This window comes from Micromesistius poutassou (assembly GCF_964030765.1).
Source record: "Micromesistius poutassou genome assembly, chromosome: 21".
In the NCBI taxonomy this organism is placed as follows: Eukaryota; Metazoa; Chordata; class Actinopteri; order Gadiformes; family Gadidae; genus Micromesistius; species Micromesistius poutassou.
This window is the reverse complement of record NC_140291.1, coordinates 13,112,885-13,130,965: the sequence shown is the minus strand read 5'-3', so window position 1 is coordinate 13,130,965 and position 18,081 is coordinate 13,112,885. Positions and strand designations below refer to the sequence as shown.

The window sequence follows — 18,081 nt, the reverse complement described above, 5'->3', positions numbered from 1 at the left end:
TAATCATCAGTTCAATCATGATCCTAACCAGTTGTCTTTTGAGTCTTTTGATGATAATTTTTTTCTGCAAAATTGTCGATTTGTAAATAAAATAAAATAGCGAATATACCTACGAGTGTTGACATGAAGTATCGCAGTACTCATAACATTTTGTTCTTAATAATAATTGTATGTTCTTTCGGTCCGTCGGGGGATGGCGGGCTGTCACGTGATTGGCCTGTCACGTGATCACTTGTTTTCGGCCTGTCACGTGATCTCTGGTTTGTATTCTTCACTGTTTCCGGTCTCACTGGAAGAGGAAGCGACTCACAACCTGCTGCACTGTGACTGTACCCTCCTGCTTCTGATTCAGCGTCCCCAACGACGAGGTGAGCTGTTCCTTCACCACTTGTTCATGTAACGGATGCCAACTAGCCTGGGCTAGCTGGGAAAGGTTCGATCCCCTGCTCCTAGTGTCGAGGTGTCCCTAAGCGAGACGCCGCACCCTGACTGCTCCTGATGAGCTGGCTGTCGCCTTGCATGGGTGACACCGCCGTCGGTGTGTGCATGTGTGGATGAATGGGTGAATGTGAGGCAATATTGTAAAGCGCTTTGAGTGGCCACTGGTGAAAAAGCGCTGTCTAAATGCAGTCCATTCACCATCTACATGTCGATGGCTCTATTGTGTTTCTGTTCACTAAGTTAAAGTGTTCATTAGATTTGTTCCGAGCCACATCAGAAGGTCCACTCTTCTTCAGCCTTAATCCAGGCTCCGAGGTCCTGTTTTCCACTGTCCACTGTTTGAGAAAGCTGTTGTTATCTCCGCCCAGGAAGACGTGGGCTGCCCCGGAGGCCTATTGGATTACACAATTATTCTGCAACCATCTGCTCCAATGGTAAGAATAACTTGTGTGTGTTCATACTTGGTTTGCCTCAGATTAAACCCAGTCTTCATATTCTGTTCATTAATCAATGGCATTGGTGTGTATTCTGCACAGATGCACATCCGTTCATCTGTTCGCAGTATCACCGAATATCACCGAATATTTCAGTTTCTATAGCTATTGTTGGAAGTTAAAAGACTAATAAATCAACACACACACACACACACAACACACGTGTTTGCACTTTGGACACCTTTCACATTCCCTTTCTCACCGAGATAAGATAAAATTAAATCAGCTATGTTTAAAGTATTTTTCTCCTCCTCTTGCCAAGTCTCTGCAGGGCTCGTGGCTGGTGCTCCTCCTGCTGGGCGTCTGCTCAGCGACCTCCTGCCCGGATGGGAGCAGGTGTGAGGGGAACGACACCTGCTGCACCTCCCCCGACGGAGCCACCGCCTGCTGCCCTCCAGCCCCTCCACCTCCACCCCATGTTAGTAACAATACAGGAATAACGAGTTAAAGTACTGGTAGAACAGTAGTACTATTTACAACGTGGGTAAGGGTATGGGACTACTATATTACAGTTGAACACTAATACTAGTTACAATGTGGGTAAGGGTACGGTAGCACTATATTACAGAAGAACAATAATACTAGTTACAATGTGGGTAAGGGTACGGTAGCACTATATTACAGAAGAACAATAATACTAGTTACAATGTGGGTAAGGGTACGGTAGCACTATATTACAGTTGAACACTAATACTAGTGGGTAAGGCAACAGATTCAATGTCAACCCAGCGTCTCAAAAGAACGAATGTTGTGCACGTCCCACAATATCTTCAGAGTAACCCACGTATCACCGTCAGGGAGGGAGACTTGGTCAGCCGTTATAAACAAGCTGTACGTCCGTTTCAACTAACTAGACCTAAAGAGAAAATGCTCTCAAAGCAGCAGATTTAACACGGCTCTATCTCCATGGGGGGGGGCTCTATCTCTATGGGGGGGGGGGGGGGGCTCTATCTCCATGGGGGGGGGCTCTATCTCCATGGGGGGGGGCTCTATCCCTATGGGGGGGGGGGGGGGGGGCTCTATCTCCATGGGGGGGCTCTCTTTCAGGTGTACTTTACTACCACAATAGTTGCTCTCCCTGCCAGGGACAGATTATGACTGTCCTCTTCAGATTTTGTCACATACAGTGGATTCTACTGCAGCATAGTGTTTGCTGACAAAGGCAGAAAAATACGCTTATTGATCTCAATCCGTTAAAAAGCATTGCAACAAGAAAGTGAGATTGTGGTGCCTGTGCATCGTCAACACGTTAAAATAAAGTTAACTTTATTACGAACAAAGCTCTCTGACCTACCATACTGGGCTTCAAAACTGTGTGTGTGTGGTATACAGGGTGGGAGAGTCAACGTGACGATGGATGAACTCGGGTGGCACAGCCTACATGGCTCTGTGTGTCGGTCCTGAACAGGATTTCTTCTCCACAATATTATTGATTTATTTGGGACCTGCTCTTTGTGTGTGGGTGTCAGGCGGTGAAGGCAGTGATGTGTCCCGACCAGGAGTCTGAGTGTCCGGATGAAACGACCTGCTGCCAGCTCCCTGACGAGACCTGGGGCTGCTGCCCCATGGCCAAGGTACACGCATTAGGCCACACTACAAGACCCTCGCAAAGGATGACCATCACAATTGCGGTCAATGCAAAGGCAATTGAAGTACTCTGCACTGTAATATGTTTGTCTGTCTCATTTCAAAATGCGTTCTTAATTCCACGACAATAGTAAAGATCAACAACATGTGTTTATCAGACTTTGAGGTCTGGCTGGTCCAGTGTATATGGTACATTACTGTTTATCAGACTCTGAGGTCCAGTGTGTATGGTACATTACCGTTTATCAGACTCTGAGGTCCAGTGTGTATGGTACATTACCGTTTATCAGACTCTGAGGTCCAGTGTGTATGGTACATTACTGTTTATCAGACTCTGAGGTCCAGTGTGTATGGTACATTACCGTTTATCAGACTCTGAGGTCCAGTGTGTATGGTACATTACCGTTAATCAGACTCTGAGGTCCAGTGTGTATGGTACATTACCGTTTATCAGACTCTGAGGTCCAGTGTGTATGGTACATTACCGTTTATCAGACTCTGAGGTCCAGTGTATACGGTACATTACAGTTTATCAGACTCTGAGGTCCAGTGTGTATGGTACATTACCGTTTATCAGACTCTGAGGTCCAGTGTATATGGTACATTACCGTTTATCAGACTCTGAGGTCCAGTGTGTATGGTACATTACCGTTTATCAGACTCTGAGGTCCAGTGTGTATGGTACATTACCGTTAATCAGACTCTGAGGTCTGGCTGGTCCAGTGTGTACTAGGAGTGGGACAAAATATCGATACGGCGGTACGATATATCGTCACCCTTCTTCGTGCGATACTAGAATCGATACACTGGCACCAAATATCAATATAATATATATTTTCTTTTCCAATTTTTTATTATTTTTTTTATTCCTGAAGAGTTGGACAGGAGTTATCGCTCAAAATATAGATATTTTAATTATAAAATAAGGTGCTCTAAACAGATTACCCTGCACCTCAAGGTGGTGCTCAACTCATGAACGGAAACTTGAACGGAAGTTAACTAACCAAAGCCAAGTAACTGAAGAACTCTGAAGTTTGGACCGTGAATAAAGACCGAAATCCTTTACCTTTTCACAGTCATTTTGTATTCATCTTTAGACCTATATCGTGATGTATCGTTACAGGATTGTCTAACAATATATTGATTACGGAAGAATCGCTGTATCGCAATATTATCGGTAGGCCATGTATCACGTGTCATATCCTGTTGATTCCCAACCTTAATGTGTCGGTCCGTTGACGGCCGTGCGTCCCCTCCACAGGCCGTGTGTTGTGAAGACAAGCAGCACTGCTGTCCTGAGGGGACCCAGTGCGACCTGACCCACTCCCGCTGTGTGTCCGCGGGCCTGGGCTACGTCCCCATGCTGGAGAAGTTACCTGCTCGCAGGAAAACAGGTGAACGCCTGCCAGTGCCACCGCCACACTTCAGCTGTTGGCTGTGATGAAACCAAAGTGTTAGCTTAACAATACCATATTATCCTTGAACATGCTGATCAAGGATAATACGGGCAATAACGATGCAGATTATGCAACTGGCATGCTGATGATGCCCAAATACAAAGTAGATATAACCACATGTACTTCTTCAGCTCCCACCGTGATGAGTACTAGACCATTAGACCAGTTGGTAATGGTAGAATGCGTGGTGTGTCTAGCGTTGGTCAGCTTGGCGTCAGTGACGTGTCCTGGGGGGAAGAGACGCTGTCCAAAAGGCTCCACCTGCTGCCTGCTGACCAGCGGAGACTACGGATGCTGTCCCTACCCAGAGGTACCACTGTCATCACCGCCGGCTCCACCTCCATCGCCGTCAGCACCATCTCCATCGACATCACCACCGCCATCACATCCCTCTAGACCTCCCACCAACATCACCACCCCTAGGCCATCACCTACACCAGCACCAGCAGCACCACAATCCCATCACCACCAGCACCACAATCCCATCACCACCAGCACCACAATCCCATCACCACCAGCACCACCAGCACCATCACCACCAGCACCACCAGCACCACAATCCCATCACCACCAGCACCACCAGCAGTGGTGTGGATGGTCACACTAAGGAGAAGAATATGTATATTTTTATACAGACATAACTTTTCAATCTTTCAAATTACCCAATGATTTTATTTTACAAAATATTCATTTATATTATATTTATATTCAAAATATGCAATTAATTTATGGTCTGTTTTAGTTATTTATATTATTTTGTTATAAGGGCAATCTAAATACATTGAACTTCTGGTCCCTAAACCCGTCCAGTTTAGTGCCTTAAGTAATGATATAGTAGAAGGATTCAGAAGAGCAGCTCTGATGGGCCAACAGAGCTTCAAAACAACCCATTGTGTAGAAGGGTCCTGAAAACAAGAACCTCTGTTTAACCTCTGACTGAAGACCTTTCAACCTGCGGCTGAATCAGCCTGTGGCGGTGGGTGAATAGAGGGCGCTAGGGCCCCGGCCCTCTGAAATATTCACTCAAATATATCTACCAACTATGATGAATAAACCATTAAAAATAGTACTAGAAATAGAAATAAATACAAAAAAAAAAATACATAGTTTATCCTCGTTTAATTGTTTGATAGACTGTACTTGCCTGGCCAGCAACCAATTTAAATGCGTCTGAACGTAAATTGTTTGGCTAGGCTTGTTATTGGTCAATCAGAATAATCTCTCCAATAATAATAAATTATGTCAGGGGTGCCGGCCATGATGAAGTCTATGTGAGCTCGCAAACTTTTTGCTGTCCATCAAGCAGAGACAGCTTTTCATTGGCGCATGAGAATTCCACCTCGGGTCGCAATTTTGTGCGCCCCGGACCAATGGCGTTGTTTTTTATATTTTTTATCACCACATGATTGGACAATTCAGTGAATCAATCAAATAGGCTACCTCCCTCAGCAGCATTTGCGCAACGCAACTACATGCAGAGAAGAGATAGATCGCTAACTAGCAGAGAGTTGTAAAAACACTTTCCACCCATTTCAGTGGAGGAATTTGACTCCCCAAGCAATGTTATACTTAAAAGGAGCAAGTAAGTTACATATTAATTTAGTCTTTCGGCCTGTAGCATATAAACTAAATAAAGCAACTGTCCCATATTTCTAACTGCATTTGAAATAGACATTGAGACTCACAAAAAATGGACGCTATAGGGCAGTGATCACGATTTGCCTCAATATCAGAATAACAACAATGGGTAAGCTTGTCCAGGCCCTGCAAGTCAGGATGTAGGCTATGAATCTGAATGAATAGTGGGTAATAGGTAGTGGCCATCCCCAAAATGCACCAGAATACAGGAAATCAAATCTACCAAATTATTTTTTTTCGGGGGGGGGGGGGGGGACCCCCAGACCTCCAGACCTCCAGACCTCCAGACCTCCAGACCTCTATTACTGAGCCCCTCCAACTATTTTTATCCCCAGCTACCATTGGAATCAGCGTATTTATCACACCACCAACATTTAACCACTTCACCTCTTCACCTCCAATCGAGTACGATCCTGAACTCCAAATGCAAGTGGGAGCGTCTGACACGACGGGCCTGGTCACGCAGCCTCACATGCAGCCCATTACACAGACCCGTGTGACCTGTGCGTCTGCCTCCCAGACAAACGTCGGGCTGTTCCACTAACCCTGCCTTTTTTGCTGTGTGGCATCACGTGACCCGTGGGCAGGCCGTGTGCTGCAGTGACCTGCTTCACTGTTGCCCTGCCAACACCACATGCGACACGGAACACGAGCGCTGCCTCTCTGGGGAGCGGGAGGGGGAGGAGTTCCCGCTGGCTACAAAGATCTCCGCCGGACCCAGTGACGGTGAGTTCTTCGCCGTTTTCGCCACGGAAACCTGCCGCTACATCCTACAGCAAGCGCCTCCTTCTGTCTCCGGTATGGCAGCAGAGCTGGTCTCTCCTCCCGTGCCCGTTAATGAGGGGACTGAAATGAGTTGGAACCTTTTCAAACCAGTGGTCCCGTGTCCCAACAGTTTCTTCCAAGACATTCTTGACGGGGAAAGATTAGATTTAATAAAGATACGATCAGAGAGTTGGAATCCACCCACATGCAGCGGCGTCTATGTACAGCTGATTATTAAGTGACCTAGGGCTAAAGTAACGAAGAATATACGATTCATGTGATCAATTAGTGTTTATTGTAATGCGCCTTTCCCCTCTTTGGCAGTGGTTTGTCCGGACAGCTTGACTATGTGTCCCGAACAAACAACCTGCTGCCAGATGGTCAACGGTTCCTACGGCTGCTGCCCAATGCCCAACGTGAGTCCCATGCTAACCTGCTAACGTTCTAATATGCTAGCATGCTAATATGCTGGTATGCTAGCGTTCTACCTGCTCCAGAGCACAGAGGGACTGATTCAGATGTACTTTATTGATCCCAAGGGAAAACGTGTATCACAATTGCTCTGCTCACAATAGAAAAATAATAATTAAACTATAGGAAATCCATTATGAACACAGAAATACAGTGAAGTAGAATGGTTTAGGTTATGCTGTAAATTGCTACGCTAGAAGTCTCCTTCACTGTTGAAGTTGTGCGGGCAGGTCCGGTTTGAGGTGTGACATCGTAGCATGTTAGCGGGCTATGTGATCAGTGTCTGGCTGTTTCAACACACTGCTGTGGGGCTAAACAGATTTTCCCCTGCGTTTGGCAAGTCCCTATCAAAATATGATATGTTACTTATTTCTTCCATTCCATTTTTAATTTTTTTTTGGCTTGAAGAAGTCCTGTAATAAAAAGCCCTTCTTGAGCTGCTGCCCCTGCGACCCGACCCCGGATAAGCGGATGATGATGATGAGGATGTCCTGTAATATTGACTACTTTTGCCTTTCTTTGTGAGCTCCAAAGCCGAGGCAACTGTCAGCTATTGAACTTTCTATCTGTAGGAAAGATGGCATCACATTTTTTTTTAATTCCATTCAATCATTTATTGTTTTCATTTAGTGTCAAATGATTGATTTTAATTAGTGAGCGGCCGTGTAAAAGCCCACAGGGTGACTCAGGACCCCTGCTCTCGCCGTCAGGGTCCACCCCTGACAGGCATCACCAGTCAGGGGTTATGCTGCCTTATTACACGTCTCTCCTCAACGCTGTGGAACGCGCCGTTCGCTTGCATGGGCCTTCCCGAATTTCGGTGATGAATTATATTTCGAGAATGACCGTTATCGCTATGCATATAATGACCGCTGTCAAGGAAAGTGGAGGGATTCACGTCTCTCGTATCACTCCGCAAGTAGTCCGGTAACTTATCAACCCCAGCGGATTTGGTTGCTAAGTGACGTCAACGTGTTTGGCGGACTATTTCTCTGCTGTTCTACACTACGAATAATGGTAACAAATAAATTGTAAACAGACACACCGTGGGAAGTTATTTTTTTCATTTCGGCAAGTAACCGTGTAATAAGCGGGATAATGTATAGAACGTCGCCGGTCATTATCGGGAAATTATTTCCCGATAATGACCGGCGACGTTCTATACATTATCCCTTGCATAACGACTCGCTGAGGCTACAAACCTAAGGCTTCATTAAAACACGTTTGGATATAGCCAAATATTCATTTCATTGAAAAACCAACAACGACAGCACAACAGGGTTAACAAGTATTTCATCGATAACGTGGCCCCCGCTTGTTTATAAACCGATGATTTGTGATTGAGCTGCTGTTAAGAGGAGGAACTGAACTGAGAGAGTGCAACGCAGCGGGTTGTCCCCCCTGTGGAGAGGCTCTCTGCCCCGTGCATCAGACGGGCTGTCTGTGGTTCAGGAGTGGAGTCACACCAGTCCTGCAGAGCCAGCCAGTACAAACGAATGGAAGAGGCGGCGGGTCGCCCTTACTGATTGTGTAGTCTCTATACACCCCGAGGTCCCAGAAGACTCCCACAATTTTGATGTTATATTGGCCTTATATGGACTCTTTTTTTTTTTTTTTTTGCCTGAAATTAGACTCGCCTGATGTGAGTGGGCATGCTTCATTTCAAGCCAGTACTGTATTTGGAAAGCACTTAAGTAGTATTTATTGTTCAGAAAGAATTCATTGATCGAGACGATGACCTCTTTGACCTCATTTCCCTCCATCCCTCCCTCCAGGCCATGTGCTGCTCAGACCACCTCCACTGCTGCCCAGAGGGTTACACCTGTGACCTGGTCCACAGCACCTGTCTCTCCTCCGACACCTACCTGCCGCTCCTCAGCTACGCACCTGGAAAGACTGCTTCCGCTGTGGCCGAGGTCAAAGGTCAGTCTTTAACCCGTAAGAGACATCAGGTCCTCTAACACCTGACCCTAAAGGCCAAATTTGATTGGCTGATGACACAGTCAAATTTATTATCCAATGCGAGGCGGCAGCTCCAGCGGAAGGCTAGCAGTACTTCTAGTGCTGGCCCCGCTGGTCCGTGTAGCTGTGATACGTTATTCTGCCGAGCTCAGCTTTACAAAAAAAAAAACGTTTTCCTTCTGGAATTATATTGTAACGTACTGATAAAAAATATGGAATTAAGATGCGTTCAGACACACATTAATTTAATTTTGAAAATAAATAAATAAATAAATATATTATTTCGATTTTGACAGGGCCAGCAGGGTCTTCTCTGCTGGCCCTGTCAAAATCGAAATAATATATTTATTTATTTATTTTCAAATTTAAATTAATGTGTGTCTGTCGGCCTGACGGCCCACCACTGGGTATATTAGAGAAGAGAAGGTTTCAGATGAAATGGGTAAATTGCCTTCAATCAGAACATGCGTTCTTTGTCGCCATCTGCTGGCCATATGCAATTGTGATTGTTTGGCTTGGTGTCATTCAATTATTTTTCGCCCTGACCTTTCAATAGAGTCAGATGTTAACTGTAAATGACCACCATCTTTTTTTTAGGCGGAAATTAAATTGTCTAACTATGCTATGTTCTAGCTCTATTCACTCTAACCAGGTGGTGTCCTGTCTTGGCAATTTCTTTACAAGATATGGCGTCTAGGACAGATGAGACTTCTAAATGTAAAATATAGTATAAATAGCACACAAAATGTAATCTTAAATCTTAATGTATGCATACACTGGGGGCCTCTCTGTGAGCCCTGAACACAATTGCCGAGAGAGTCACAGAGTGTGTGAACAGCTTCACGCCCTACCAGAGGGCTGAAGTCCTTACGTCAGAGGGAACACGCGTTCACCCTCTGTTGTCTTTAGGGGAAGCGGGGTACATTTCACCCCCTAACTGGAAGGCAGTTTCCCCGCCAAGCAGGGGGAGAAAGCCCCTCGTTCTCACCAAGCAGATATCTTTAGGAGGGGCTCACTGTTTTCTTGTGACCTGTTTAAGTCAGGCAAAAGGTTAACCACAAACGGGCTGGATAGCTCTAGCTAACAGATGGGATGGCTATATACAAGGGACAGAAAACCAAGCTTAAATGATTTTAAAGCTTGGTTAAACGGACCAACATAGGATTTTTTTTCCATTACAATCCACATTGATTATTTCACTTGCACAACAATCTCACTGGTCTTTCTTTTGGAGCCAAGAAAGTATAGCCCTTGTTGTTGTGGAGATATTCTCTCTTCACCTTGGGTTTGTTATTTTGGGAAGAACACTTAGATGAATATGTTGGCAAATGCAGTATGAGCAGCTAGGCATGTTTGAGTCTTTTACTAGCGATGAATTATGACCTTCATTAATTGTATAAAATGTGTAAAATGTGTAAAATTCTAGATAAAAAACCAAAACTCTTCCACCACTGTTCGATTAAAAAAAAAAAAAAAAAAAAAAAAAAGTACCAGCTTTTAAGCTGGGAAGACCTCCAAAAATATTTCAATGTGTGCTTGGTTTTTAAGGTCACTCACAATCTAGCTCCACCACCACTCGCGGAGTACATCAATAGAAGAACAGGTGATCGTGTCACAAGGGGATCGTTGAGGGGGGATTGTGTTATTCCGTTGCGAAAAATCACTTTTAGTCAGTCAGCCTGGTCCGTCAAAAGTGCAAAGGAATGGAATTCAATCCCACAACATATCAGGGAACTAAACACATACAAATTGTTTACTAAGCAGTTAAGACAATGGATGATCAATACATATACATGTCAGCACTAAAATCATTTGTTGTGAATGTGGTCAACACACTATTTTTTATTTATTTATTTATTTATTTTCACTGGTGCTTTGTATTTTGTGTTCTCTTGTTTTACCTTTAGTCAGTTCTGTTTGTTCTGTGATGCCCTGTTTTGTGCTGTGAGGTTACGTCCTGTTAGTTTTTTTTATCTTGTTTAATTGTATTTTCATTTAACATCGATGCCAGGGGACTACAGATGAAAAATAGCCTTTTGGCTAATTCTGGCATTTTTATCCCATCTATGATCATGTGTTTTATTAATTTGCACTGTCCCCCTTAAATAAACTGAATTGAATTTATTTACTTTGCAAGTAATTGTAGGACTTTTTTTGCCAGTATGGAGTGGGTGAAATAGGTCTTGAATTGTATTCATAATGGTCTTAAAAAAGGTCTTAAGTCCTAAATTGAACTTGTCAAAACCTGCTGAAACCCTGTGTATAGTAGTGTATAAATCATTCGGTTTCCAGAACATGTATTATGTGCTGCACCAGAGGCAGCGCACATGTATTTGCTGAAAAGCCAAGGTTACAGCAAACTAAAGTTTAGCCATTGGACAAATATGGCAGGTTGTGAAATGTCCCAGTCATGGCTGATTTCTCACTGGCTTGAGGCGGTGGTAAAACCCTGGAGGGCCTGATGGACGTTCTTCTTGTCTCCAGGACTCCGTGTCCATTGCAACGAGTCGGTGGCCTGTGCTGACAAAACCACCTGCTGCCAGACCTCCGCAGGGGAGTGGGCCTGCTGCCCCCTGCCTGAGGTACACCACACCTGGGTGCGGGGGGGTACGCCACACTTTGCGGGGGGTACACTACACTTTGTGGGGGGGGGGGGGTACACACAACACCTGGGGAGGACACCACACCTGGGGAGGACACCAGACCTGGGGGTACACTTTACCCTTTCCTGTGTATGGTGTTGGACTTTCTACAATGTGTTGATAATTGCGGGCCCTGGTTTTGGTGCGTGAACCCTCCTCCTCCTCCTCCTGCCCTGTAGGCGGTCTGCTGTCAGGACCACCTGCACTGCTGTCCCCATAGCACCGTCTGTAACCTGGCCCAGGCCAGGTGTGACCCCGTCCGGGGCCACGCCCCCGCCGTGCCCTGGCTGACCAAACTGCCCGCCCGCCGCCTCTCCGCCCGCCGCCTCTCCACGGCCGAGGAGGTCGCCACGGTAACGAGCTGCAATGAGAAATGCGACTATACACTATAGTAGTATAGTAGTACAGTATATTAGTATACTACTGCCCCCTACCGCAGGTCACTCTACTAATATACTATACCACTGTACTACTGCCGCCCACTACCACAGGTCACTATACTAATATACTATACTACTGCCGCCCCCTATACTAATATACTATACTACTGTACTACTGCTGCACCTTACCACAGGTCAGACCCCACCTATACCACTATACGGCATGTACTATACTACTGTACTACTATACTACTGCTGCCCCCTACCACGGGTCACACCCTGATCCCTTTACACTACACCTATACCACTATACTTTTAGTATGGAAAATCAGAGCAGTCCGCGATGCCAAGGATCGCAACTTGCCCCAAGCTCAAAGTTCAGACTATTTCAAGCGACAGGTTGACCTCTGGGAGCCCTTTTCAGATCTCTGCACAGTTTGGCATTCTCAAACCAACGCAATCTAAACGCAAAACAGCTTTCTTAATTTGTAAACCGAAATATGTTTCTATGAGTTTAAAACCCTAACCGTGAGCCCACCAGGTCCCCTTCCATTCAGCCCTCAGACCGGGGCCACCAGAAGCTTGCGGAGTGTGATCTTCGTCTGGGCAGTGTGGAGCACGTCGCCTCCTTCCCTCACGTCACTCTCCTTCTTCCCCCCCAGGCTGGTGACGGGCCCGGCTCCAGCAGCCTTCCCTGGGTGCGGAAGACCCCCGCCCTGCCCCGGGCTGACCCCCCCGAGCCCTCCCGGGACGGAGGCCTGAGCCCAGCCCGGGTGGAGTGTGACTCCCGCACCGCCTGCCCCCGGGACACCACCTGCTGCTTCATGAAGAGCAGCGGCCTGTGGGGCTGCTGCCCCCTACCCAAGGTCAGAGACCGGGGAGGGCCCGGAGCCTGAAGGACATGGGAGGGGTTACCGCGGGGGGCCTGGACCCCTCGCTCCCCGTCACCCCACCCGTCAGCATATGGTCTTCAGGACCTTCAGGGGTTGGTCGGAGAGGTTATTGGTTGGCTGTATTGGAACCATTTTCCAAAAAGCAAAATCCAGTTGGCCCCACTGTGGGAGGGCAGGACTAGTCTAGTGAGGGCTGGCAGTAGCTCAGGAGGTAGAGCAGGTTGACTGGTAACCGGGAGGGTGCTCATTTGATCCCCGGCTCCCTCTGAGCTGGAGTGTGGAGGTGTGTGTCCCCGAGCGAGACATCTCGTCCCCGTCACCCCCGACTGCTCCTGACCAGCCGGTGGTCGCCCGGCGTGGTTTGACTCGCTCCGTCGTCGGTGTGTGAATGAATGGTTGGAAGTCGCTTTGGATAAAAGCGTCAGCAAAATCCCCGTAATGTAAAATAAATTGTAAATGCTTCTCTCTTCCACCCCCCCCCCCCCCCCCACCCCACCAGGCGGTGTGCTGTGCTGACGGGGAACACTGCTGCCCGAGCGGCTACACCTGCGACGCCCGCACCGCGTCCTGTGCCAAGCCCCACGCCGCCGCCGCCGCCGCCGCCGCCGCCGCCACCGCCGCGGGACTCCAGAGCCTGCCCTGGTTCTCCAAGGAGCGGGCCGTGCAGCGGGGCATGCCGGGGGATGTGAAGTGTGACAACGGCAGCAGCTGTGCGTCGGGCACCACCTGCTGTAAGCTGGCCACGGGGGAGTGGGGCTGCTGCCCCCTGGTGAAGGTGAGTCCACACTGGGGCCTGAGGTGCCTTTAGCATCACCTTAAAGATCCCATGTCATGCTTTTTTTTTTTTTAGGGTTAATAATTGCATTTTTGGGGTTACTGCTAGAATAGGGTTACATGTCAATTTCAGCGTCTTTCAAAAAAAACGTTCAGTTTTGTATCGTGTTGCTTTAACGCCCGCCCCCCCGAGTAGCCCAGTCTGCTGTGATTGGTTAGTACGCCCACCCTGTTGTGATTGGTCCAATGCTTTGCGCCGTGTGCCGGCAAATTCATCCCCCCGCCCCCGAGAAGTTGTAAACATTGCGGCTAGCCGGGAGGCGGAGCTTCATCACTTCAGCACCGCCCACTGCAGCCTGACGTCACACTGTTAGCGGACGTAGAGTTTGAGCGCAGACGAGCTGTTTCACACACTTATTGAGGGGCGTTCTCCCCCTGGCTCGGACTTGGAATTTCTAGTTTGGGAGATGTTAATAATAAGTCACCATGGTGATACAGCGACGCTAAAATGAGAGCGACTTTCGTGTCCCCGGCTAACCCAGGCTTTGAGCGCAACACACCTCGCTAACCCACTAACGGAGGTTCGTAGTGCACCCCACTGCACTGGTCTCCGTTGTCTCCCCACCAGTGTGTGTGTGATCCAGACCATGTCGACATGTGGAGGCTTACAGACGCTCTTCTTCACTTCCCCCCTTCTAGGCCGTGTGCTGCGACGACCACGAGCACTGCTGCCCGCAGGGCTACACCTGCAACATGCACAGTGGGACCTGCGAGAAGCAGCTGCGGCACCAAACCCCCCGCGGCCGCCCGCAGAGCAAGGTGGTACGGTCCACGCCGAGGCCGTCCGCCGTGGAGGAGGACGTTCCATGCGACGCTGAGGGGGTGTTCCGCTGCTCTAAGCGGGAGACCTGCTGCCGCACGTCGGCCACAGCGTGGGCGTGCTGCCCCTCGGCCCAGGTAGCGCCTAGCCGCCGTTAGCCTTAGTTGAATGTATTGGCGTCTGTTTGCTTTTCCAATAGCTTTTCTAAGCGATAGTTTGATGTTGTTGTCATTTGGTAGCTTCTATTAGTGTCTGTTCACATGTTGGCATCTTTAAGCATTCGACGTGATCTCTGGTCGTTGGTTATCTTGGATTCTCCTGGCATCTGTCAGAGCTTCTATTGGTCTCCGCTAGTTGTTCTTGGCAGCTGTCAACTTCTCTTAATGTCTGTTGGTATCTGTTGGAACAGCACGTAACATAAGCACTTGATAAGTTTAGTGTGCGGAAAAGGGTTTATCTCAAGGGTTGGATAAAGAGAAAGTGAGTAAATCTTTTTTTTTTTTTTTATATCCCTATATCATACTGTGACACTACATCATCAAGAGACTTGGAAGCCCCAGTCCTAAAAGTAATCGTTCCCCACAAAACAGATTCCTTCATAAATTGTAATGGATGGTATGCAGCTCTAATATGCAAGGATCTATGATTATGATCTAACGTGGCATGCTCCTGTAAAACATAAAAACCTTCCAAGAAACCTATAGACAGTAAATCGTTCACTACAGCCATGTTATGTATCGGGGGCCCGAGTAGGTTCATCAATTTCAACTTTGACATAAAAGTAATTGGTTTGTGGCTCTGCTCTGGCTATGTTTATCAAAACCATGACAGATGTGTAGGTAAAATTCCATTTACTTGACTTGTGTGACATTTTGGTGGAGTTTACGTAAGTCAGTGTTTACAGGATGTGATGTCATAGTGTAAACAGGATGTGATGTCATGGTGTATACAGGATGTGATGTCATTGTGTATACATGATGTGAGGCCAGTGTTTACAGGATGGGTTGTCGTCATGGTGGCGACAGGACGTGATGTCACGGTGTTCACGGCGTGTGGTGTCACTGTGTCTCCAGGCTGTGTGCTGCGCTGACTCCCTGCACTGCTGCCCTGCCGGCTCCTCCTGTGACCGGGCAGCAGGAGGCTGTGCCCCCCGGGGCCAGGCCGGTCGGCCCGCCCAACGCTGGGACGCAGACCCCCTCCCCCTGGGACTCTAACCCCTTCAGGACCTGACAGAGCGGGGGGGGGGGGGGGCACCTCAGGTCCCTGGGCTCAGAGAGGCCGGGAGACCGGGCTCTTCAAACTGCTGTAAAGAATGATTCACTTCAATGCAATCAAGTCCATGTTGTGTTCAAACCATTGTGTGACTCCCTGCTGGAGTTGGCTGAGTAACTGCGTGACACTCATTATTTCATCAGGTCTCATAGAACAGGTTTTGTAAGGACAGAGTCTGCCATTTTACAAAAACTAGAGTGCTCTTTTTTTAGTTTTCCTCAAAATCTGGCTTTAATATTAAGAAGGTCCTGCCCGGAATAGTGACCCAAAATTCAGAGGAATGTGAATGTACGTGGGTATATGCAGCCTCGTTTAGTGTGAAAACGTGTGATGTTGGTTTAAAATCATAAAATCTCACAGCGCTTTAATTTTTGGTTAAATGGTCATGTTTCCAATGTTGATACAAGTTTCTCCAGGATCAGTTTTACTAAATCTAAAGACTGGGGATGACTTGAAGCATTGATTGCTTCCTCCCTCTGAGCCCAGAGTTGGGTTTTCAAGTCCATGTTAGTCCATTTCATTTACAAGAATGTAAACAATCAATCTTCTATATGGATTTGACTCCAGACTGAGCTCCCCTCTGGCTTTGAATACTGGTGTGTGTGTGTGTGTGTGTGTGTGTGTGTGTGTGTGTGTGTGTGTGTGTGTGTGTGTGTGTGTGTGTGTGTGTGTGTGTGTGTGTGTGTGTGTGTGTGTGTGTGTGTGTGTGTGTGTGTGTGTGTGTGTGAGTGAGCTATGGATGATGAGAACCAACCGGAATGCTGGGTAAACCCCAAACAGGATCTCTGGCAGACACAGATTCAAACCACAACACTCCTCTTTTAGACTTTCCGGAATTTGGTCTTTCATTGATTTACCTTTTTTAATATCAAGAGTGAATTTAATTTGCCTAGAAAATGTTTTGGATGTGTTGTGGGTCTTCGATGTAAAGGAGAAAGTGTTAGTTATGGGAGTTACGGGGTAATGAAGAAAGTGATCGGAGACTAACCGGTCACATGATATCCGTCACACTGTTGATTCTTGATTTTAAATATACATTTTTTGAAGACTTTATAAAGGTTGTTGTGTGCACTGCGTTAATAAAGTTCTGCAATGCCTATAGCCTCAAATGTCATCCATTCTTTAAAAGATGGCGTCCTTGAATGATATTGACTAAGATGATGTTCAAACCTGCCCATTTCTTTTAACTTTTCCTATTGCCTCGCGGTCGCACAATCCCCTGTGGTCGGTGGGTTGTCATGATGGCTGGCGGTGAATACACACTAGACGAGGTGTTCGGGGGGAATGGGTTCACTGCTTAAGAGTGAGCCCTAGCACAGAGTTGAATGGGTGCAATCATAGTGAGATCACCTAATATGTAAAATACAAACAGTACGTAAAGCATATTTCTGTTTGATAATGCGTGGTGGTGTAGGGAAGGAGTCCCTTGGAGGGTGGGCGGTAATGCAAAAAAAGTATTAAATGACGGGGATGATTTATTTTGGTTATACTGTATTTACATTTGCGCAATTATTTCTAGACCGGAATTGCCCAAAGAAATTAATCGTAGTTCTACATGTAATAATAAATAGTTCATAATTACAATGCCAAAAAATCGGATTGCTCAAATTCTTTTTTTTTAAACAATCAGATTGCTCAAAATATATATATTTTATTATATTATTATTATTATATATTATATTCTATTTTTTTTAGCCAATCAGAATGCTCAACAAAATAAGAAAGAATTTGCCATCAGGTCACTCAAAATAATTGTGGCTTTATTAAAACATATTTTCAACCTCACTTTGCACTACAGCACACGCATTTCTAGCTTTCCTTGCTGTTATTTGTCCTCTCTGGTTCTGGTCCAAATGTAGACGTGTTAATAGACTCCGCCTGGCAGTATACAGCTAGCCTGGTGCTACCAGACCATCGTACTTCATTTCATTTGTACAGAAGGTCTGGAACTGCTGTAATTGGCAAACTCACTTGGAGGCGGGTGTCTGTTGAAGTTTAAAACTATTGGATCTGCCCAGTGCCACTCTGGATCTGCCATAACCAATCGCAATAGCGTTTGGTCGTGACGTATGTCATACGCCGGGACCGGCCGAAAACTACGTTGCGCGCATGCGCAGGCTGTGTACACAAACAAAACAAGATGAAGCGTGAAGATGTCTGTCAACGATAGCTGCAGGTTTTGTTCATCTCATTTTAGAGTTCAAGGAACAATTACAAATTCTACATTAATATTCGATAGTAAGGACAGAGATAATGCTTGCAGTCAACTGTCGAGGCTGGGTCTTGTCATTGACAATACGTCGCTACTTCGACGTCATCGTTCTCAGCCACTTCCTCTGTTCGCTGATTGGTCACACAGAAATTTGTTCGGGCAAAATCCCACTAACAAGCCCCAGCCCCAGACTGACTACTGAAGGGAAAATGAAATTTGGGCAGAAGTAGGTGGGCGGGCGGAGCCAGGCTAGATTGGTGGTGGAATGCTCCA

The 18,081-nt window shown here is 46.8% G+C and overlaps 1 protein-coding gene across 2 annotated transcripts; it reads left to right on the top strand.

The window, feature by feature from the left end:
- The first annotated feature begins 291 nt into the window (after window positions 1–291).
- LOC311366884 (progranulin-like) lies at window positions 292–16,693 on the top strand. Of its 2 annotated transcripts, none has more exons than XM_084485661.1 (15): window positions 292–368; window positions 810–875; window positions 1,198–1,353; window positions 2,405–2,509; window positions 3,784–3,916; window positions 4,177–4,289; window positions 6,205–6,343; window positions 6,707–6,798; window positions 8,629–8,776; window positions 11,300–11,397; window positions 11,637–11,810; window positions 12,500–12,703; window positions 13,230–13,505; window positions 14,204–14,461; window positions 15,398–16,693. In XM_084485661.1, exons 2-15 carry the CDS (start codon window positions 873–875, stop codon window positions 15,536–15,538), a joined length of 2,040 nt encoding a protein of 679 aa, XP_084341787.1. In that variant the 5' UTR covers window positions 292–368; window positions 810–872; the 3' UTR covers window positions 15,539–16,693. The 2 variants fall into 2 exon arrangements, with proteins under 2 accessions (XP_084341787.1, XP_084341788.1); XM_084485662.1 differs by having other exon boundaries at window positions 300–368; window positions 738–875.
- Window positions 16,694–18,081: the final 1,388 nt, after the last annotated feature.